The sequence below is a fragment of the Protopterus annectens genome, chromosome 6.part0 (genome assembly GCF_019279795.1).
Source record: "Protopterus annectens isolate FY-2018-M chromosome 6.part0, PAN1.0, whole genome shotgun sequence".
Taxonomy (NCBI): Eukaryota; Metazoa; Chordata; order Ceratodontiformes; family Protopteridae; genus Protopterus; species Protopterus annectens.
The window spans coordinates 1,102,605,462-1,102,630,536 of NC_056737.1; the positions used below are offsets into that span (position 1 = coordinate 1,102,605,462).

General features: G+C 37.5%; 1 protein-coding gene across 1 annotated transcript in view; it reads right to left on the minus strand.

The window, feature by feature from the left end:
- FBLN5 (fibulin 5) overlaps nucleotides 1–25,075 on the minus strand; it is an 861,728-nt gene that overhangs the window by 208,304 nt on the left and 628,349 nt on the right. Inside the window, exon 7 of the mRNA XM_044074715.1 lies at nucleotides 8,448–8,567. Within this exon, the coding sequence (XP_043930650.1) occupies nucleotides 8,448–8,567 (120 nt within the window). The remainder of the gene's footprint in view (nucleotides 1–8,447; nucleotides 8,568–25,075) is intronic.

Here is a 25,075-nt window from a genome sequence, read left to right on the forward strand (position 1 = left end):
GTATACATGGTTAAACTACTGAAGAGACTGATGTGGAAATAGTGTCATTTACTGCTTGTGTATACATGGTTAAACTACTGAAGAGACTGATGTGGAAATAGTGTCATTTACTGCTTGTGTATACATGGTTAAACTACTGAAGAGACTGATGTGGAAATAGTGTCATTTACTGCTTGTGTATACATGGTTAAACTACTGAAGAGACTGATGTGGAAATAGTGTCATTTACTGCTTGTGTATACATGGTTAAACTACTGAAGAGACTGATGTGGAAATAGTGTCATTTACTGCTTGTGTATACATGGTTAAACTACTGAAGAGACTGATGTGGAAATAGTGTCATTTACTGCTTGTGTATACATGGTTAAACTACTGAAGAGACTGATGTGGAAATAGTGTCATTTACTGCTTGTGTATACATGGTTAAACTACTGAAGGGCTCAATGTGAAAATAACTGATGGTCACATCTGTGCGGGGGAGGGGGTTAAAATAAATTACATTGTCCAATTGTTGCTGTTTTTGTTTTGTTACATTCTGATATCAGAGGTATAGTCAGTCAATAAAGAAGGTTTTAATTGGATGCAGGGATTGTTGTGGATAAAGTGGCTAACATTGCTATTTGTTTAAAAAAGGTATTTATAATTCTGGATCTGCAGAAGTAGTTTTTGTAATTTTTTTCACTTTCTGTAATACCCAAGCATCAGCATCGCACTCAATAATCAGCTGGCTGTGGTGGTGTGAGCAAGATGTGTGTCACAGCAATGGATCGTTGGCAGAGTGTTACATTAAGTAGTGTTCCTACATAACAGCATTTGAGTCTCCTGTTGAGTTTCTGTCTGTTCATGCCTTCTACTTGTGCAGTCTTTTACTCCTTGGGGATTTTACCCAAGTGCTTTGTTGTCTCCTGTTCTCCTACACACTCAGTAGTATAACATATTAACATGTTATTATTTTCATATGATATTTCATGTGCTTTTAACTCTCTGCTTACCTTCATATTAGATTTTCATTGCTGTGATTGTTTCCTTGTGCATTTCACTCTTTCCTGATTGTTTCTAACATCTGCTGAATGGTATTTTCCAACCACTCCATTCACCCTCACTGTGCTCAGGCTCATTCTGCTCTCCTACCCTTCCCCCAATTCCCACACACCCCCACATATGCTACACTTATATTCTATCCTGACCAATTTCATTCTTTTCACCTCACCCTCCTGTCATAACAGCCATTCAACTTTCAGCTCCAACTTACTAACCCCTCTTCTTTTATTGCATCACTTTCACTTTACTCTTATCTATTTACAACCCTTCACCCCCCACCCCCCAGTGTCTTACTTCCTCTCTCTTCGGTACTCCTCCCCATCTTTTTACTTCTCACATTTTTAACTTAATTTATCATATTACCTCCTCAAGTACTTGCATAACAAAACTGTATATCTCTGTAAACTTCATCTTTGCTCCATACGATTATCACTGTAGTTCATCTCTTCAATTTTTTAATCTCGGTCATCTCCTTTCAGTTAAGCCCCCCTTTTCATATTCCTTGCCCGCTCATCTTTTCTGCACACATCTACACTGTTTCTGCCCTTCTTCTTAATCTTCTTCTTTCACACTTCTCCTCCTATCTTCAAACACTTTCTCTCACGAATATCACATCAATGCTAACTTACACATCATCCAGCCCACTAACTTCTCACTCCTTGAAATGAACCCCTCCTTATTCAGTCACACAGACCCATTTTCAGAAGCAGGCTTCTCCCTCACTCTTTTCACCCTCCAAAAAGCAGACCCAAATACCTAACATTGTGCTTTCACATTCTTGCTTTAAAATAAATCTCCAATAGTCTCTACCTATCAGGTGACATCCACCCTAACCAGGTCCTTTCAGTAGTACATCTCATAACAGTATCCCTCCTTCCTTTATATCTTTCTGCAAACTCTTAACATTTTACTCTTTTAACATACACAGCATTCTCAATAAAGTTACTGAATTCTACACTTGGATTGCTCAACACTCTCCTGACATAACTACCCTATCTGAAACATGGCTTAAACCGCATAACACTGACTAGGAAGTTACTCCCCCGGTTATCACAGAGTTCAAAAACAAGGAAGAGGAATAGCTATACTCTACAACAGCAAACTTAACTTTTCTGCTCTCAAAGTCTTTTTTCCCAATTTTCATCCTGCAGAACTCTTAATACCAATTGCAAATTTAACACCCACAAAACAATTACAGTTGCTACAATCTCTATTCCACCAAGAAATAATATTCCTTTACTTGAACAAATACTTTCCTGGTTTACTCACTCCATAAATACCAAAACTATAATCCTAGGCGATGTTAACATTAACAATCCTTCACCCTAAATGCCATAAACTCTTCCATTGATATTCATGGCTTCACTCAATGCATTACAACCCAAACCCATCATTGTAAACCTTCTAACTCTGGCACTACCTTGGAGTGGATCCTAATCTCTAACCCAAACCTTTATCACAACCCCAAATCACTACCTGATTCCTTGTGCAACCACTCTTTCATCTGCATCCAAAGATATACCCTACAACACTGTAAATGACATATATATATATATATATATATATATCTATATATATGTATTCATTTACACTTATATATACATACTATACTAACTATGCTCTGCTGAGTATGCATCACTATATCTGTATATATATATTTATACTAGTACTAGACTAGCCTGGTCAACAAATGTAAAATAAAATAAAAAATAAAATAAAAATACAAACATCATTGCTCTTTCTTTAACGTTAACATGGACTTATTCAATAATATACTCTTCTACTTCGACTGGTCTTTCCTGTACAACCTACCCGTGGATGAAGCTGTGCTAAAATGCAACACCCTATTCCTTGAAACACTTAACTTTCTAGCTCCCCCTAGGAAAATTAGAATAGAATCCAACTCTGCACCCTGGCTACCCAAGGCTACTCTCTCTCTAATGATGGAAAGAGACAAGGCCTGGAAATGTTGGCTAAAATTCAAAACCCAGACTCACCTTCAAAACTACACACATCTTTTTAACAGCACTGAACAAGTAATTACTGATAAAAAGATCTTCTACCAAAAATCCTTATCAAACCACCACAAAAATCCAAAAGATTTTTGGACCACTGTTAAGAAAATTTTCCAATCTGGTACCCACACATCTCCTAACCCCTGTCCTGACAATACCCCTCTGGAAACTGGCAACATTCTTAAGTCTTACTTCATGGACCCTATCAGTAAATTAATACTTAGTAACAACAATTCTAACTCCCCACACACCCCTCCCATCATCTCAAGCTAGCACCTTTTCACTGAAATATATATTTACTTACATTAAATATATATTTACTTACATTAAATCTAAAATAATGCTGTCCTTCAGCTGAGAACTTACTGCCACTTTCCTGAAAATCTCAGTTTGCTCTATAGTACACCTTATCTCTATCCAAGAATCATCTGTTCCCTCTGCCTGGAAAAAAATTTATACCATTCCCATCCACAAGGGAGGAAAATCTTTTGACCTAACTAATTTTTGTCCCGTAACTATTCTATCCATCCTCTCAAACCTGCTTGAAAAGTGTATCCATAAGCAATTAGTGGACTACCTCCTGCATGGAAATCTTCTCTCACCTACCCAACATGGATTCCGACCCAATCATAGCACTACTACTGATTTAACTTCTTTCACCCAAACAATTGCTCTAACTAGAGACAATAACAAATTGGTCTCCTGTCTTTTTCTGGACCTCTCCAAAACTTTTGACACTGTTTCACATCCCCTACTTCTTTCCAAATTGTCTGATCTCAGTATCTCTAACCCTACCCTCTCTTGGTTTTCTAGCTACCTCTCCAATAGGCAACAGTCTGTCAAATGGTTCTCTTCCTGCTCCTCCTTTCTCCCTAAAAAACATGAAAACAAGACAAGACCAACCAGATAACCCACAAAACAGCTGGAAAAAACTGTATGCAGGACAAACTCCAAAATTCAACTCCATTTATTAAAATAAGCACTTTCATCCAGTCAGTATGGACTTCATCAGATCTGATGAAGTTCATACTGACTGGACAAAAGTGCTTATTTAATAAACGGAGTTGAATTTTGGAGTTTGTCCTGCATACAGTCTTTTTCTACCTTTCTCCCTGTCAACATGGGCGTGCCTCAAGGATCCATCCTTGGACCACTACTTTTCAACATTTTCACCAACAGTCATTATACCGCCTGCTCCCTCGCCACTCTCACGCAATATGCTGATGATTCCACTATCATCTCTACCTCTGACAATATTTTGGACCACCACTCAACTATTCCAAACTCCTTTCACTCCTTTGAAAGTTAACTCTCCAACAATCATCTCTTAGTCTTTCCAAAAAAAACTAAACTTCTATTATTTCTGCCTAAATCTGTTTTCCATTATAAAACATAATTTACTATTTCATCACTTAACAACACTGTCATAAACAGAGAAACACATACAAAGTTACTAGGTGTGACCATAGATGACCAACTCAGATTTGATCTGCATGTTTTGAATTCTATCAAGAAGACACATCAAAAACTTGGACTGGTTTACAGGAATAAAAAATGCCTCACTGATGATTCTCGATTTCCCCCTTGCCCATGCCTATTTCTTTCTCTCCCTCCTCTATGCCTCCCCAAGTTTAACCAACTTACAATTCTCCCTTAAAGCCAAGCTTGAGCTAACCTATAATGAATTGCTAGGTTCACTGCTAATCAACCCTACAACTCTTAACACTGCCTTTCTTTAAGACCTCTTCACTGGCTTGAACTCCCCCATCTTCTCTTACTCTCACAACTTTCACCGATCCATTCCACTCTTAATAAACCCTCCTTCTGCCCAGCCATCTCTTCCCTTATATCCCTTTACACCCCTCTCACTCTCTGTGGTTCTGATCAGTTTATTAGTTTCTGTTAGCTATCCACAAGCCTAAAAAAGTAATAGGACATCACTTATGTAGCGATTCAGTTGCTCAAGCCTGGAACAAACTCCCATTGAACATTAGAAATATTCCCCAACTCATATCTTCAAAAAAGTTTAAAAAAGAAAATCTGCAAAACTCATGGATCTGCCCATGAAAAATCCCTTCTTAAATTCTGTCAGCTACTATTTATTGCCTACTAACCTCTTCTTCTTCTCTACATATCTTATCTGCTCTGTTTCTCTGTTTTCTTTCTCCCCTTTCTTTCAGACGTATACTTCTCTATAACTTAATTCTCTTTCTTCTTTGCCAGTTGTATAATTTCCACACTGCTACCTTCTACTTCTTCTTCCCAACCTACTGAGTCCCACTTCTTATTGTACTTTTTGCCCTAATTACTTGTATGTTTTTTATTTAAAATTTTAAACTGCTCTCTTTGTATTTATAACATCTCATATATTTGTCTTAAACTCTGTTTGCAATCATTTTTATAGTAACTACGTTTTTGTAGGGGGCTCTTCTGGACTCAGTCGGATATACCCAGTTAACAAGTGTCAAAATAAAATAAAATAAAAAAAATAATTTCACTTGTATAAACAGCAAAATAAATTCTTGCTTAACTACTTTATAATAGCAGTTCAATGGATTTGGTTGAACCAAGCTGAAGTATGATTTCACTGCCCCCAAATTATTTCAAGCTAGACTGGTTAGTTTTATTCCATTTAAATTCAGTTTTCATTTTAGAGTTTAATTATATTCAGCTGCATATTATAAAGAATGAGTAAACTTTTAGCGTTGCAAATAACTACGTTAAAGATACTAGTTATCACTTATCGCCGGCATCTCACACGCAGAATATTCATTTATATTTTTTAAAGAATTAGTGTCATTGAATCCTGCAACATGGGATCACAGATTCTTTTTATGCACTATTCTTACAAATAGTTTTAAAATTAAGCAATTTGATTGGCCTGAATATGTTTTACTGTAGTAAAATAAAGCTATGACCATAATCCTTTTTAAGTTAGAATTGAAGAAAAGTATTATTTTATCGGGTCTATATTAGATCAGCGAACACTTAAAAAAGTGAACACTGATTGATCAAATTTATGTAAGTGAAAGCTTAAAATATTGAAGCAACAGAAACCCGAATTTTTTCCTAGAGAAAGAATTTAGTTGTCCGTTTCTGTTGCTTCGGTATTTTCGGTGCTGTGCTGGAAAGTTACGGGTTGGGTTCAGGTAAGTGTGCGATTGTGTGGATGTGAGTGTTAGGGCGAGTTAGGATTAGGGCATGGGTTAGGTATGTGTGCGATTGTGTGGACGTGAGGGTTAGGGCGGGTTAGGTGAGTTAGGGTTAGGGAGCGAGTGAGGTGAGTGTGCGATAGTGACGGACCTTAGGGTTAGGGTTTGGGTTAAGGTAAGTGGATAGTTAGTGGTGTGTGTATAGTTTAGTGTAGGGTTAGGTGTCAGATTTTAGGTGTATGTGTGTGGATTGCTGTTTGTTTGGTGTGCTTGTGTTGTGTGTATGTGTTTTGAAACAGACAGTTCAAGATTGTAAGCTTTCGCTTACATAAGTTTGATCAATCAGCGTTCGCTGATCAAATATAGACCCATTTTATCATTGTCAGACCAAAGCAAAAGTTGGAAGAACATATGTTGAAAAAAATGAGTTTCACATGTAACCATGATATTGTTTATTGCTTACTATTAAAGCTTCCAAACCAGATGCACATTTAATAAATACAAGGCACTGAGTTCTAAACATCCTTACCACACTAGAACTGTGTATATGTCAGCTTGTCAACTATTGTGCATATGATGTACAGTGCATAGAAGAAATCCTGCCCTGAATTCTTTCGGCACAGAGAGTTGAATAATGGAAAAAGTAGTGTTATACAACAGTCTAATTAAAACAATTAAAAGAATCAAAACAATTAAAAGAGGTAAGGCAGCTATTTTTAAATTACCCCATTGTAGACTGGTGAGACCCATGATGCAATTAACCAGACTAGTTGTGGATAAATTCAAAATCATCATTCACAAGACAATGATTATTAATATATTGCACTTTTATATGAGATTAAATTGCAAATTCTCCTCTGGGGATCCACTATAAAGGTGCTAGGAAAGGCATCATTAAAACAAGTCTAGTGTCCTCACTGAGGGGTAGTAGTGTCTGAGGGTTAACACCTCTATCAAAACAGAGAGATGGAGACATTAACATTCTTATAATGGCTCACAGGTAGATGTATTCACACCTTAACTATTGCTGTCTCTGTTTACTCTCATAATTGTATTGCAGAGGCTAGAAAGACACTTTCCCATCTGAGTGGCGCAGGCCCATAAGCCTCTATAGACAGTTGACAACAAACCTCCTTGATATTTAAAGCAATTCCAGGTTCTACTGGGAGGTGGTCACTGAGCTGGAAATAGGATAAAAAAAAAATATTATGCTTTCAGTTTTTGTTTATTTAATTGAAAGATTCCAAGTCACTGTCTTCACTTTTGGCATAAACATTAGAACAGTGAAATACCTGACTGAATAAACTACTTGAAACTTCAATGAGGCATCTTTATTCCTCCCGCAGGGAGGGCATCAGAGAGAAAGTCTCCTAGACCTGCTAGCTAAAGTGATTTTACCTGGTCTAGTCCTTTATACTCTGTATCTCATTTGCTGTGTGGATAAACATCTAAACATGTTAATAATATTTCATTTTAGTCAAAGAAATTAGAAACTACGCTAAACTTGCAGTGGCATGTGTAGAAACAGTAAAAAAAGAGAGAATAAATACAATCAAAATACAGTTTTTAGGGAACTTGCCTCTTCTAATTTCTAGCAAAAGTGAAATTTGACAGACAAGGAATTAGCCATATTGAAACAAAGATTAATAGGAATTGTGTGTGTGTTTGTGTGTGTGTGTGTGTGTGTGTGTGTGTGTGTGTGTGTGTGTGTGTGTGTGTGTATATATGTGTGTGTGTGTGTGTGTGTGTGTGTGTGTGTGTGTGTGTGTGTGTGTGTGTGTGTGTGTGTGTGTGTGTGTGTGTGTGGATATATATATATATATATATATATATATATATATATATTAATGGGTCCCCTTCAGTTGATCGAACTTTTAAAAGTTTGAACGGACTGAATGGAGATCCCCGTACACTGTGGAATGGGAAGGTTTTCATTTTTCGCAATGTTGTGCAATCTCGGAGTTGGTATATTTAAGTAGCAGGGCTGTGGGGAGTGCAGGGGGCTTGCCCCCTTGCTACGCACATTTAGTTTTTTTTTTTTTTGTTTGTTTTTTGTTTTAATTCAGTGTTCAAACTTTTAAATGTTCGATGTTATGGTCTCAGTCATATGGGCTTCAAACATTTAAAAGTTCGATGTACCGAAGTAGATATATATCTATATATATATATATATATATATATATATATATATATATATATATATATATTACTGCTTGAAGAAATAAAGTTAGTGTTTTACCTGTACAAGTGGTTCCATCAGGGCCCAGTTCATAGCCAGCCTCACAACGACAAATAAAGGAACCATAAGTGTTAAAACAGCTCTGTGTGCAGATGTTTTCTCCAATGCATTCATCGATGTCTAGGAGTAAATCATAATACCATGTTATTTTCTTGTTCAATTATTCAAGTAATTCATTGCAAATCTTCATTAACCCAATGGGTATACCATTAACGGATACTTAAATGAATAAATAAAGAAACAGTAACAATAAAGATCAAAATAAATAAATAAATCAATACATCAATAAATCAATAAAACATTGACATAATATTCCAACATTTATAGCAAGCGTTTAAATTAATGCCTCAATATGATCAAAAGCTGACTGACTTCATGAATTGCCTCAGTTTCTCTGGGGGTACAATACCTGTCAGCAATGCAGGACATGGTCAAAAGAACAAGTTGTTTTGCCAAGGAAGCTCTGCACTTGCCCCCTCTAGGCTTTTCAAAATTAGCTAAAACGCTGTCCTCCCCCATAGTGCCTTTTTTAGGCATTGTCAAACTGACAAACATTCCGACATAGCAAACCAAACCAAGGGAATCTAAAGATGTTACTGCTGAATGCCAGGAGCCTAAACAAGAAACTCCACTCCTTCCAGGCTCTCTGTACCCTGGAGAATGTGGACATGTGTGCAATTACTGAGACATGGTTTAAAGCCACGGAGAGCACCCCACCAGTGCAAGGCTACAATGCTTTCGACACATTCAGACTAACTACTGCAAAGGCAGGGACCAAAGGATGAGGTGCCTCAATCTTTATCAGCAACACGCTCCCCTCAAAACTACCAAACAGGGCAATGTGCTTGAACTTCTCCATGTCCATATTTCCAAAGGCTAAGTCCCATAGCATATCCTTGCAAGCTACAGGTAATGATCTATGACCAAGGAAACCCATAACTCATACTTGGACTTAGTAGAGACCTTCACTATTTAGTCCAATACCATATTCATCAATGACTTCAACTACCATACTATAAATTGTGATACTTATGTTACTCCAAACTTACAGGCCTAGAGATTTGTGGAATATGTAAACACAAACACCTTGGACCAGATAGTCCACACAACTACTAGGGGTGCAAATATATTCAACCTGGTACTGACAAACATGGGAGAAGGCTCTACACCCCCTATGTAGTGCCCTCTCTCATAAGGTCAGACCACAATGCTGTATCGTTCATAATAAAAATTAGTTCTGTGACTCTGGCTAGCCTTGTTACATTTAGTAACTATTCTAAGACAAACCTCCTACTACTAAGTGATAACCAGTCAAAATTTCAAGTCCTTCCAGACCCTAAGAATACAGCTGCCTATGCAGACTTGATCACAGAAACCATATATTATCATGTAAAAAAAACCCTAGTGGAGTCCAAACAGAAATAGGTTGTACACTGAAAGAAAAAAAATAATAGTCATAATTAGGAAGTGCTACAGCTGGCATGATAAAACACTCTTGTTAATCTAAACAAAGAACTAAGAGGAAAAATTAAATGCACTATAGCCAAATTTAAGGTAAAGACTGCCTCCCAGGCAAAAGACAACCACAAGGCTTTCTTTATCTATGTCTAAAACCTCAAAGGTAGCACACAGCAGTAAAATGGCACCACCCAGAAGGAGCCACAAGATGTAGCAAATCTTCTGGCAAAAGATTCAGCTCCAGTTTTATGCCCCTCCCACAGCCAATGCACAGAAAATGCCATCTAACAGCCCTCCACAGCTATCACTAAGGAATAGTCCTAGATATGCTCTCTAAGGCCAAAAACATTGTATCAATCGGCCCCAATAATGTCCCAGGATGCCTCCTAAGTAGCCTGATGCATGACCTATTGGAATCACTTGAGTCAGTGTTTAACCATAGACTCCAGACAGCCTTTGTGCCATGTGAATGGAGAACTACAACAGTGATTCCTCTGCAAAAGTATGGGCCATCAATGAACCCATAAGTCTAACTAATCTCATATGCAAAGCCATGGAAAGAATGACTGTGGAAATTATTAATAAGGACAGAAAATCATGAAACATTGGATCTATCCCAGTTTGGTTTCATCAAAGGCAGATCATGCTTACCAAGGCAATGGATGAGGGCAAAATGGTGCATACTGCCTACCTTGACATTGCTAAGGCATTTGATACAATACCCCACTCTGGCATTGTAAGCAAACTCATGGATATAGGCATAAAGTCCTGAGTTATATGCTGGATAGCCAACTGGCTCAAAGATTGGACACAGGAAGTTAGCATAGGGGGGACCACCTACACAAAGAGGATGGTCACTAGAGGAGTCCCACTGGGCTCTGTGCTGGGTCCTCTCCTTTTTGGCATCTAATTCTCAGAAGTGACAGCCAACGTCAAGGGCCTCTGGCTATCAAGTCTACAGATGATTGCAAATTAGGAGCAGGCATAGAATTCCCCCAAGACACTCTAGTATTCTAAAGAAAGGACTAATATAGGTAAATGACTGGTGCCAAAGCCATGACTTAAAACTCAATGCCAAGAAATGCATAATAGTGCCTTTGGGATGTCAGCCACCCCAGAAAATGACCTCATCAATGACACACTCCTAACAGTAGAACCAGTAGTCAGGGATTTGGGTACACATGTAGATAGTAACATGGCTTTTGACCAGCATGTGTCAAAGTTAGTAAATCATTCAATATTGCTTAACTTATCAGCAAGAGCATGGCATCTAAGTCCAAGAAGTCATTGTCCCACTGTATCCAGTCCTTATTAGGCTCATCATTGTATACAACATCCCCTTCATCTACATATACATGGGTTCTTGCCTTTTGATCGAACATCAGAATATCAAACATTATGTGATCTAATGTTCGGAATATCAAAGTAGATTTTATTACTGTTGCTGGTATTTTGTGAGGAGTGGGAGTTTGCATTTTCCCCAATGCAGTACGATCACAGAGTTTGTATATATAGTTTGCAGGGGGAGGTGGGTGCAGCAGGGCTTGCTTCATTGGCACCTGTGGGCATACAGCCTGCCATACCGAGTTTGGGGGCTGACTAGGTCATGGGCAACAGTGTTACTGTTCATCAGGATTAGCACAAGGTATGCACCATCAACGTGCACATGCATGGTCCCATAGCTATACCCCATTGGTGTTACAATCACATTGAGCCCTAACACTACAAGCCAACACAGTGAGTGGACACTACCAAATATCATGCCATTACATCTATAGTGCACCACTGAAAGATGTGATTCCCTATTTCCCCTTCAACATCACAGAGGATGTGGCTATCATATTCACCTATTTTGACATCGCATCATATTATTCTTTCCCCCCATGTGAAAGCAGTGGTGACTGTGCCCTGACTATCCCCTAACCTGTGTATGCATGCAGATGTCTGTTGCACAGTGGGTCCAGTCTATGCACTGCCTTTCTTAGCTTTGGTGTGATAATATATGCATCATTTCTGTTGTCTGTGTCATGGCCCATAGTTGTGGACAAAACATTGCCTCTTTGCTAGTGCGCTGACCTCTGCCTTGGCTGCAGCACTACTACTGCAAGTTACTACCCCGGAATCTCCACTCTGTCCTTTTGAGGTACTGCAACTGACATGGAAGGCCCTGCCATGATGTCTGCCTGCTGTTTACAGTTGTTTGGACAATTTCAAGTTGTGTAACAGTACACACAACAAAGATCTTGCTGCATCTATCTGGGCTATATTGTCTAGAGGTGCTTAGACAATGGAAGTGTCCCATTAGTTATCCAACTGCAGCAGCAGGTACAAGCTTAATCAGGCTGAGTATACTACAGTTACGAAGAAAGCTTTATTGTACCATCTAAGAAGGGTAAACAGTCATGGATCAGTTGTATTGTTATTATACTTTAATAATAGACCCTTGCAAGCAAGTTAATATAATTTACAGAAAAGTTCACTAGATTATCCTCTGTCTTATCTGTTAGGAATTCTCAGACATGCATTTTTTCCTTGGAACAATTTGTTCTGATATCCAGCCCAATGACACAAATGGGTTCTGTTTCCCAGAACTTACTGATGACCCAGAACCATGTATGATGGTTCCTGTTCTGGTGGGCACTTAACAGTGAGTATGTCCCAGAAGTGTGGAAAAAAAGTCAGTTATCCATAGCCCTAAAAGAAGTGTCAGTACATCAGCAAATAGCTTTCAACCTATAAGTTTAATGTGCATCATACAGAAACGCTTTGAAAAAGTCATCTGTGATCTCGGACGAAATATTACGAAGCAGGGATTGGATATTTATCAACATGGCCTTACTGAAAGAGCTTTTACCTTGGTGTAACAGCAGACATGGTTTGTTTGGACTTGCTTTGGTTTTAATTCAGTTTTGCTCATAAAAACAATAAATAACATGCAAAAAATGAACATCAAGGGCTACGTCCAAACTGGTGGTTAACTGGCTGCATGGCTAAACTTCCAGGGTAAAAAATTGGTGATGACCTATCTCCAGTTAAGGCTGTTAAGGCTGGGGTTTCCTAGGGGTTATTTACAACATTCATGTCTGATTTTCCCTTTTAGAGTATCATATGGGTCAGTAAATTTATCAATGACATTAGTGATAAACTTAAACGGTCGAAAGAAGCTGCAGAAATTAATGGATGTGCTTTATGAATGGTCAGCATTTAAATACATAGCTTTCAATGCTAAGAAGTCCAAATAATTGCATTTCTGTATAAGCAGTGCTACCCTTTGCATTAAAAACATTGCCTTAACTAGAGAAGATAATGGATCTAAGATTACTATTCATAGTCATCTTAAAGCTGATGCACGCCCATCAGCCATCTTCAAAAAAGAGTCATTCAGTTATTAAAGGCATGCTATGCTGCATCTCAAACAGAGAGGATAGGTGTTATTTCCTGTATGGAAGATAATAAAACCAGCTACTGAGAATTATTTTGCAGTATGTATTTATAACCAAACTTAGCTTGAAAGAATACAAGAAGTATTATGCAAGACATACTCAAAGTTAAAATCTCGGTTATAGGGAAAAGTCAGTTATCTTTACTTTCCATAAATCACAGACTAGTTGGGGTGACCTGATAAATGCTTCTTTAAGTGCATTAAAAATTATACTTGGCAGATATGTTGGGGTTCAGATTAGGGCTCTCCAGTCAGAGGCTAGGAGCAATGATGCTTTTATGAAGGTGTTTATTCCAAGGACAGTTTTGTAAAGCAACTCATTCAACTGCAGGGCTAGGTGATTATGGAACATGTCTTCCCTTCTGATTTAGAAGGTCAGCATCCTTATGACTATTAAAAAGGTGCTGATGAATGGTTGGGACAAAGTTCTATAACCAATTACTATTTGATTACAGACTCCCTGAAGGCCTCTAAGGGGCTCTGAGTTTGATATTTGCACATTGAACACTGAAGTGCATGCTCATGCATGTTGATTTTCAGCATGTTCTATGTTGTAGAACATTTCCTTATGTTCTGGAAGTTGATTATGGTAGTCAATAACTAGGGCTGCAAGGCATATCCAACATCATCTGCAACATAAAACATGTGTGGCCTGATCCCTGACTGCATGGTACCTGTGTGTATAGACCTGTCTGTCTAACATGCACATGTACCTACTACTCAGGTGACCTTGTGGAAGTCACTTCATGGGAGCCTTTGATATAGGCCGTGCATCAAAAAATGTGAATAATGTGCAGTGCCTGGGTAGTAGATAGGCACATTATATGTAATGCCTTTACCACCTGGCCCTTCCTATTGATGTATCACAGGTCATCTGGATCAGGTGGGGCTTAGATAGCAACATGTGTAGAAGAAATGGCTCTCAGTATATAGGGGAAATTGACTATGTCATAAAAGTTCCAGTGGTGTTGGTACTCTCCTCTGCTGCCCTGGGGAACCAGATATGTTGCTCCACATGCTTTAGCATTATGTTGAGACAGTGGTTTATGATTTGCAAAGAAGATACATGTGATGTGTGTATTATGTCACTGACATAATACTGGGAGGTCCCTGTAGCTAATATAATTAAAACTAAATATACCTTAGTATCCCCAAAAACAGACATACCATGTGTCCCCCTCTGCTCTACTTGGGGGTTCACACAGTTCATCTAGATTCTTTAAAGTATCCTAGTCCACATGGAAGTGGCCTACAATCTGTCTCTTAGGTAATGGTACATCAGGCTCTGTATGTACCTCCTGTGGTGGCGTGGGGGCTGCAATGTACAATATTGTGGGTTCTGACTCATGGCATCTCCCAGCACATGCTGTTATGCTTCTGTTATTGCTGCTCCTAGCATCACTCCCTCTGGTATAGCATGAATTATGATATTCAAACTGGGTGCATACTGCACCACCCTTCACTTCTGCAAGGAGCTGATGTCAGCAGATAGCCCTTCTCAATAGATAACACCACATGGCTGTTTCCTGAATTCCATCAGGAAAGCCAATCATGTAAATAAGCCCAAACTGTGCATGCCTTCCCCCAAGATGTTTTCCTTCATTTACGTAATTCATGTAAATGTTCTGCACGTAGTTCTTTATGTCCATGTCATTATGTACTTATTAGTATGCCCTGCTTTGTCTTAGAATCACCTGACATTACCACTGACCATGTCCTGTACATTACCACTGACCATGCTATTGCAAAGAGCACTTCCTGTCTATGAATCCCAGACAAGGTGTTTTCCTTTACTTTGAGGTTGTGTGACCTCAAAAATAGTATAGTTAAGTTTGGGTGGTAGAGATAGCAAAGCTCTCCAGAATGCCCAAGGCCATTTTTGTTTGTTTGTTTGTTTGTTTGTTTTAGACATAATGTGTTCAGTTAAGTTTATATTCGCTGAATTGCTTTTAATGAACATAAATCCATGGGACTTACATTCTTAAAATTAAACCACCATAATTCTAAAGTATTTCCCAAAAAGTAGTGGAAATCAGGTAAAGATCCTCTATAAGCACATCAAAGTCAAAGTCAAATAGAACTAAAGCAGACCAACCACGGCTAGGTGTATAGCAACTTTAATAAAGAGTAAGCACTTTCACAGCCACATGGCCACTTCTTCAGACTCAAATACAATAAAATATAATAAAATCAACATCTGAGATGTTGATTTTATTGTATTTAAGTCTGAAGAAGTGTCCGTGTGGCCGTGAAAGTGCTTACTCTTTATTAAAGTTGTTCACCTAGCCGTGGTTGGTCCTCTTTAGTTCTATTGGACTTTGATAATTCTAAAGTATCTCTGATGCTTGACTAGCAGTGCTTCTCAGAATAAAATATAAAGCACCAAATGCTTTACTTATCGGTTACAATGTGATCAAAACAGAGATCTTTAACTTTAAACACACCCTGGTCCCTTATTTTTGTCTACCATTTGTATTGCTTGCAATAATAACAAGAACTACTTGCACTGAAATTCAGGCTGTTCCTTGAGCAGAATTAATTTGATTTTTAAAGCAATCCCGATATATAACAGTAAGACGGTTAGCACCAGTAATACGATGATGCATCCTACTTAAGGTCCTCTGGATATTATGTAAAAACCATAGAAGCCCAATTTAAATGACAGCTATTAAGATGGCAAATAATGACCCAGTAAGGGTCATTACAGCAAAACTTCTTATATTAAACTCCTCAGATGATGCCCCTGCTAGATCAGTCTGCTTTATACCACAGAGACATTTGAAGCTGTAGTGTGACGATTTGTTATTTGTTTTAGATCCAGTAGATCCTCTACATATGGAGACAGTGTCAGTGGCTTTTGCTAGATTCAGGTATACAGTACCAACAGATAACCCTTAGGAAGATATATCATGGCTTTTTTATGTCCTTTCATTCAAAATATGGTCATTTGAACTGTTAAGTATGAAAAAACAGACGTCTAAATTGACCACATTTTGAATTAATGGGAACGCACACATCTTAATCATTTTATAGACAAGGCCTTCGTAACCATAACTCTGAAGTCTGAAGTCACCTGCAACTTGGACCAGTGATACAGCAACCCTTGGAGTTAATGTCTCACTTCCACAATTCACATATTTTCACACTATAATGTAAAAGTATGCGAGCTGTAACAACTGTCCTGCAATCAGGCATTCAGCTGTGAAACTGGGATCAGCCAGTGCAGTTTGATCACTCAATTTTCAGATGATCTAATTACTTTCTTCTTGGCCTAAATTCATAGGTTCATAGGTGTGTACTAGGCTATTGGCCCTGGAGCCTTTACAAGCCTAGCCCAAAAAAATTGCCCAGGCACTGTGCCACCTGATGTTAGTCCACAGTGCCCATATCCAATAGGGCAACTCGAATGATCCCTGGAGTGAACATATTAGCTGAAACTTGTCCATAGAATGCTATCAGAATTAAAGAAATATACTACAACTTTGACAAAGCTAAATCAGTCTTAATACAATACAATTATGTCATCAACATTTCTTTTAGCTAGTGAAATAATTATTCATTCCTAGGTTCATAGATTAGTACTAGGCTAACTGCTCTTGTGGGCCATTTTAAGTCTAGCCAATTACTTCAGGTGAGAATCAAACCCAGCACCTTGTGTCTGTAAGGTAAAACCACCATGCCAACTTCCCACCAATATTCTGGATTTGAACCCACCAAGAATTCTACTCTTTCTCTGAACCCACTGCATCAACACCTTCAACCACAGAGGTAGATCAAGAGCCACAGAATTTTACACAGGATAAGTTGTGTGAAGATTTTAGAGTCTGATTTCAGACTACCTTTGTGAAATTCAACACGGCCAGCAATAACAATTACAAGATTTTTAATTTCTTTCTGCCATTAAAATTGGAGGAAAATTATTCTTTGTTCTGAGCCACCCACACTTATCAAAAAAGGGCATTTTTGTTTACTCTATGTACTCTCTGTATATTATTACAAAATTCTGGAATTGTTTTATACCTACGTTTTTTTATAATAATCACAAAATACAAGAAAGGCTAGCATCCAGAATGGGATTTGTTCCATGCTTCAATACCTAGACAATCAATAACGCTTTATACTCACCATTTAGTTGCTAGTGAACAAGGAAAGGTCTTGGGAATATATAGAATACCATATCAAAGTATCCCTTGCACATTATTCGGTATATAATATTTGCATTACTAATATATTATTCTGTATAAAATATTTGGCAGGAGGCTTATCTAGATATGAACTGGATTATTAATCACCTTTATACCATGCAGATTGTAACAGTAAACATTTTCATCTTTTCAGTAAACATTTTCATCTTTTGTCGTATATGTACATGTCTAAAATGGTCTGTGAGTTGTCAGTTTGGTTTCTTACCATCCTACCAGAAAGTCTGTTAGCATATACGCTGCAGTAGAACCAAGCATATCGGAGGCACAAAACAAAACTGACATTGTTCAGACCTATAAACTATTGTAAGAAAACTATACAAGTGGTATTTATTTTATTATTTAGCAGATAGGCATTACATTTACTAAGTTAAAAATGTTCCATTGTAATTTCACATAAAAACTAGGCTATTTTCCCCTAATTTCTTAATTTAAACGTTTCTGTACCTGTGCTGGGAGCTTTGGTAATCTCCCTTTGACCTTAGGACTTTAATTCATCTCCAGTAATAATGCTACACTGTGCATTGCTATATAAGAAATGATAAAATACAAAATTTAATTATAAATAATTGAGTGAGGTGTAACTTGTTTGGTTTAATACTAAGTGAAAGTAGTGCATTTAATTATACTATAAAATTGTAAAATGGTGGTGTTATGTCAGCATGAAAGGGAAAAGTTAAAATACATAATACAAAACCCACTAAGAGCACTGAAAACTAATGCAACCTATGCAGGTACAAGGGGACAGTAATAATAACTGGACATAGTGCTCAAATAAAAGGATGCTTATGGCAAATAAACGGTCACCTCTACTGATTGCAGAACTGTGAAATCATAAATAATGCTGGAAAAGAGACAGTAAAACTAAAGAGATTTTGAACCTTCTGAATTTAAATCCAAAGTCTTCAATTACCCAGAAGGCAAAACCCCTTATTAGTCCTCAAATAAACTAAACTGTCTTTCGGCTTTTCCCGGTTAGGGGTCGCCACAGCGGAACTCCGGTCCGCTAATGATTGGCAGTAGATTTTTACATGCTGGCTTGCCGGGCCTAACGCACAACCTTCAACAATTAGCACAAAATAAAACCCAGGACCTTTAGAACTATTCATTTTCAAACAAATCTTGATGAGGGTTGCGGTCAACCAGTTCCATGGCACAGTCCCCTAGCCATACAGCAGTAAATCCACAAAGGTGCAGTAATCAACCATAAAAGAGTAACACGGGCAGGTAGAAATACAAACACAACCGTTATTGCAATGATCCCAAATCGCACTAAGTGCTTTCGTCCCAAACAGTACTACGGGACGTCATCAGGGTGTAACTGGCCATAACCTGGGTAACAAATTTATACTAAAAATCTAATTAAAAAACTCCATCCCTCAGTTTAATCAGTCTTGCATTAAATTAAATGGATTATATTAACACTGAACATTAAAACATAATACATAAGAAACAGTTAGGAACTTAGGCAGAATACATATGAAAATGAACCTCTTAACTAAAAAATTATTATAATCTTGTGAGAGGCCTCATTTTTAATAAGCAGGCTATGGATAAGGAGTTGTTCTAGCCAGGTGGATTATTGGTATTTGTTCTAACCTGCCATTCAGGTTCCTTGCATTCTAGCCAGATTTTCCAAGGGCCACTTCTTGGATTGCAGTCTAAAACCTCTAATATAAAAGATTTGAAGGAATGGCCTGAGTTAACACTTATGTTTGCAGAGGGAATTATTAAGATTATGATTTTTAATGTCCATCATATGTTCATATATTCTGTCCCTAAATGTTCTTTCTGTTTTTTCTGACACAGAAAGAGTTGCAGCAGCATAAACAACTCTGTTAGTGTGACATGAGCATCTCTTGGGACAAAACATCTTACTGTAACAGGTCAGGTAAATATTCATGTCTTCAGGTATGTGTGGGCAATGTGAGCACCTACCACACTTAAACATTTTACCATTACCTTGCATTCTGGACCCTAGGAAACCTTTTTCAAGAAAATCCTTAAAATTGCAATCTATCTAAAAGTGAATTTAGGGAACAACCCTATCCTGTCCCTGTCTAAATTACAGACATCAAACAATTTCCAGTTGTTGATAATGATGTATGTAATAGCCTCCACATCATCACTGTATGTGAGGATACAACTCTTATTATAACCATGCCCACCTGGAACCTTAGTGGCCACAGTTCCATCATCTGAGCCTAACAAAGATATATACTGTAGAAGAAATTCCCTGCGATACCCACTGTTCAATATCATGTTCTTTAATGTTCTCTATCACTGACAAAAATGTGTCCATGTCTGATACCATTCTTGCTAGCCTTACTTGGTGGCCTTTATCAATGGCCTTCTTCTGATGTGGGAGGGTGGCAACTGCTGAAAAATAGGAAGGAATTAGAATAAGTGCCTTCCTATATAAGTTGGACACAAACCTCTTGTTGATGTAATCTTTCTTCAAGTCAATGTCCAGGTAACATACAGAATCAAAAAACACAAAAAGCAGCCAAGGTATCAAAGGACCCAGTTGTACTTTCGTACCTTGTTTAAAAATGTACCTTCGTACCAAATAGTAAAGAGCCGATAATCCACTGGATAAAAACAAAGTTTTATTCACAACAAATGGAAAGCTGGTAAACGCTTTCATCCTGAACCACAAAACTTCATCAGACAAATAACAACAATTACAATACATCTTATATAACATAGTTAATTAAAAAATAATTCAAGTTACGCCCCTTAAAGGAATATTCATATTGGTGTGGAAATAACTGTAAAACTGTAATGCAGGAAGTATCAACATACAACCTAATAGCAGCCACCAAAGGGATGTATATCCAATGCACTCATGTATATATGTACAATTTAAAACCTAGGGTCATAAAATATTCTTATACATTAAAAAAAATGACTAAATACTCTAAATATATAAAATATAAAAAAATATAAAAACCATACATATGCAAGTCTATAATAATTAGATAAATACAATTGTATATACATGTACAAAATATTAGCAACTATATGACAATACTTCATTTAAAATGTATAGATGCATATGATACAGGGTATTATACAATGACCCCCCCATTAAATATTCAAAAACGTGCACGCTGATTGGTCAGCGTGCCTGTTGTAAATCAGAGTTATAGTAATGGAAAAAGGTCCGGTCGCCCGGACTTTTTCCATTACTATAACTCTTTTTTTTACAGCAATGGAGAACGCAAGATCTCAGTTGCTTCACACTGTCTCGCTATGTTAAACGAGTTTAACATAGCGAGACAGCTTTAAAAAAGCAACGGAGATTCTCTGTTGCATTTTTTAAAGCTGTCTCGCTATGTTAAACTCATTTAACATAGCGAAACAGTTTTTAAAAAGCAACAGAGATCTTGCTTTCTCCGTTGCTTTTTTCAAAACTATCTCGCTATGTTAAATGGGTTTAACATAGCCAGACAGCTTTAAAAAAGCAACGGATATTCTCTGTTGCGTTTTTTAAAGCTGTCTCGCTATGTTAAACTCATTTAACATAGCGAAACAGTTTTTTAAAAGCAACGGAGATCTTGCTTTCTTCGTAGCTTTTGCTTTTGCCCACAGCTCTGATGTACTGCATAGGCAAGCGCAGTACATCAGAACTGCCGCAGAATATCAGACAGCTGCAGAAGGGCAGCAAGGAGGCATTATACAATGCCATTTAAGAAACGTAATTATTTTTTTTCTTAAATAATGTCATTGTATAATAGCAATAACCCACTTCTGGGTGTGGGTAATGCTGGATTTACCAACGGTTGGCTTTGTTTGGCCACTCGGGCTTCGCCCTCATGACCAAACCACACCAACCATGGGTAAATCCAGCATTACCCACACCCAGGCGTGGGTTATTGCTATATTATCTCATAAGGGCCCTTATTCTTAAAAGGGAGAATCAACCGAGGTGTTCATTGTGAAGTTCAAAAATTCAGTAGAGTCATTAATGAAGACAAAAAACTCACTCAACCTAGACTCAGAGTCATTCCAAAAAATAACTGCGTCATCTAAGAAGTGACTGTATAGCTTCCAACTCTTCTCAAAGCCAGACTTGAAAACAAAATGTTTTTCCCAATAAGTAAGAACTATGTTAGCAAAAATAGGGGCACAACAAGCCCCCATTGTCACTCTATTGGTTTATCTATAAATGGACCTTTCAAACCAAATGTAATTATTTTTTAATAATGCTTCATTCAAGGTTCTAATGACCTCAGTGCTGTTCTTGTCAAGTTGGCCCTTTTCATAGAAGACTTGAGTAAACCACTCCAAACACATTCATGGGGTAGAACTGTGAATAAATCCTTAACATCTATGGTAACTAAAATAAGATCTTTAGCAAACAGTTCTTTCCTGATTTTAGTCAAAAAATGCCATGAATCCCTATAAATATAATTGCTGTTGCTAAGATGGTTCTTTAATTTTAAGTCTATATACCTCAGCATTCTGAAGGTGTTTGAGCCTTTAGTGTCCACTATAGGGCACATAGGATGGTCAGTATAATCCTTATGAATTTTGGGAATAGCAAATATCATAGGAATACAGAGGTAATCAATTCTCTAGTAATTATATTCCACTTCATCAATTCGACCCTGTATCAATAGGTCATATAAGGTGTTGTCAATATTAACATATGCGATACTCATTTGATTTTTAGATGCTTCTTCATAATTATCTGTAAATAATAATCTTTCCATCCTATTATTATACTCCGTTGTGTGCATCATAACTAGGCCAACCCCCTATCAGGTTTCATGCATCTTATATTCTGATTGTTGCAAATTTCTTTTAATAAACCCATCTTGTCATTAGTAATATTAATTACTTCACAATGTTCCTTAAACCTCAATACTTCTCTAATATCTCTTTCACAAAGTTTCTCAAATATCATGATGCTTGCATGCAATGGTGGGTTAAAAAGATCAGGTCTGCTAAGGACATCAACAGAAAATTCACAAACCTCATATCTACCCAGCAACACTGTAAGATTAAGCTTCCTGGTAAGTATAACAAAGTGTGTACCAGATTACCTCTACGGGTTGGGATAAAGGTCATACCCTTCTCAAACAAATCAGCATATTCAGTGTCAGTAGAAACAGAACTCTAAAGACTGTAAATAGTCAAGTCCCCTTTAATATTTCTAACCTTTATCGATTGTTCCTGGGGGCCATAATTGGTTCCCCTCCCTCTTCTTCCTCCCCTCTTCCTCTGCTGTGTAGTAATCTCCAACCAATTTCACTTCCATGATGTTGGGAACAGGAATCTTCCCTCACTCTTGTCCTTTGGTTGAGTAGCCTCTCCAACCTGTAGGGAGGGGAAAACTCTAAAGGGGCATCAACAATATTCTGTCATCTGATGAAATTACATGTGAATCTTGTCAGTAAATCCCCCAGTTAAAACTGGCTGGTGGTTTGGGGTAAACCTGTGTGTTGTCATACTCACTTTTATCTCTTTTTAATTTATTTTCCTTTTTATTCTCATCTTCTCAACTATTTTATCTACAGTTAAAAACCTATTATTGTAATCACGAGAATATTGATCAAATAATAAGTCATTAATTACACTTTTATCTAAATTAATTGCAGTTACTAAAACATGCATCATAGATTGGTTGTGTTGTATTAACACCTCCATTAACTCATAACCATGACAATCAAGCAAACTTAAGAAGTCACTATGTAATTTAGAGCCTTCCACAAAACCAGAAAGACATTTCCATGTCCTCAAACCCTTAGGGGGAAATACCCTGTTTTATACACTCAAAAAAGTAACTGGTTTCTACTTGTAATTTGTGGAACTTAATGAGTTTTTTCCAATAAATAAATTGTGGTTTGGCCACAGTCATGCCCACACTTGCTAAAGGAGTGTTCTGTTGCCCCAAGGTAACAGCTTTATGTAACCAGTCATTCAACTGCATAGGTTTAAGTACAGTACCTGTATTTAAAGCATTGCCTTGAGGTTCTAAGGGTGCTGGTGTAGTGGTCCATGTGGCTTGATGGTCATCCACAGTGAGCTCCCTTTGTGTACGTGGTATACTACTGTCTCCAGACCCACTCGGGCCATTGTCCATTTGTCCCTTCTCAATAATGACATTGAGCTTTTGAGTTATCCATAGCTCCTTATCCGTAGGTTGCTTATTAAAAATGAGGGCTCTCAAGTTTATAATATTTTTTTTAGTTAAGGGGTTCATTTATTATCTGCAAGCTCAGATCTCTTTTCCTTATCTTTTATGTATTTTAATATATTTTCTTATGCATTCTGTCTAACTTCCTCAATGTTTCTAATATATTATTATTTTTTAATTTTCAATATTATTAATATTCTTCTTCTTCTTTCAGCTGCTCCCGTTAGGGGTCACCACAGCAGATCAACTGTTTCCATTTCTTCCTGTCCTCTGCATCTTGCTCTGTCACACCAACCACCTGCATGTTCTCTCTCACCACATCCATAAACCTTATCTTAGGCCTTCCTCTTTTCCTGTTACCTGGCAGCTTCATCCTTAGCATCTTTTTCCCAATATACTCTGCATCCCTTCTCAGCACATGTCCAAACCAAAGTAAACTTGCCTCTCTGGCTTTGTCTCCAAACCTTCCAACCTGGGCTGACCCTCTAATATACTTATTCTTAATCCTGTCCATCCTCGTCACACCCAATGCAAATCTTAACATCTTCAACTCTTTTTAATTTAATTCAAGGCTGATTAAACTGAGTGGCAGAACTTTTAAATTAGCTTTTTAGTGTAAATTTGTTCCCTGGGGACAAAAGCACTTAGTGGAATTCGGGATTGTTGCACTAAAACCTAAAACCCCAGGCGTGGGTTATTGCTATATTATCTCATAAGGGCCCTTATTCTTAAAAGGGAAAATCAACCGAGGTGTTCATTGTGAAGTTCAAAAATTCAGTAGAGTCATTAATGAAGACAAAAAACTCACTCAACCTAGACTCAGAGTCATTCTAAAAAATAACTGCGTCATCTAAGAAGTGACTGTATAGCTTCCAACTCTTCTCAAAGCCAGACTTGAAAACAAAATGTTTTTCCCAATAAGTAAGAACTATGTTAGCAAAAATAGGGGCACAAGAGGCCCCCATTGTCACTCTATAGGTTTATCTATAAATGGACCTTTCAAACCAAATGTAATTATTTTTTAATAATGCTTCATTCAAGGTTCTAATGACCTCAGTGCTGTTCTTGTCAAGTTGGCCCTTTTCATAGAAGACTTGAGTAAACCACTCCAAACACATTCATGGGGTAGAACTGTGAATAAATCCTTAACATCTATGGTAACTAAAATAAGATCTTTAGCAAACAGTTCTTTCCTGATTTTAGTCAAAAAATGCCATGAATCCCTATAAATATAATTGCTGTTGCTAAGATGGTTCTTTAATTTTAAGTCTATATACCTCAGCATTCTGAAGGTGTTTGAGCCTTTAGTGTCCACTATAGGGCACATAGGAGGGTCAGTATAATCCTTATGAATTTTGGGAATAGCAAATATCATAGGAAT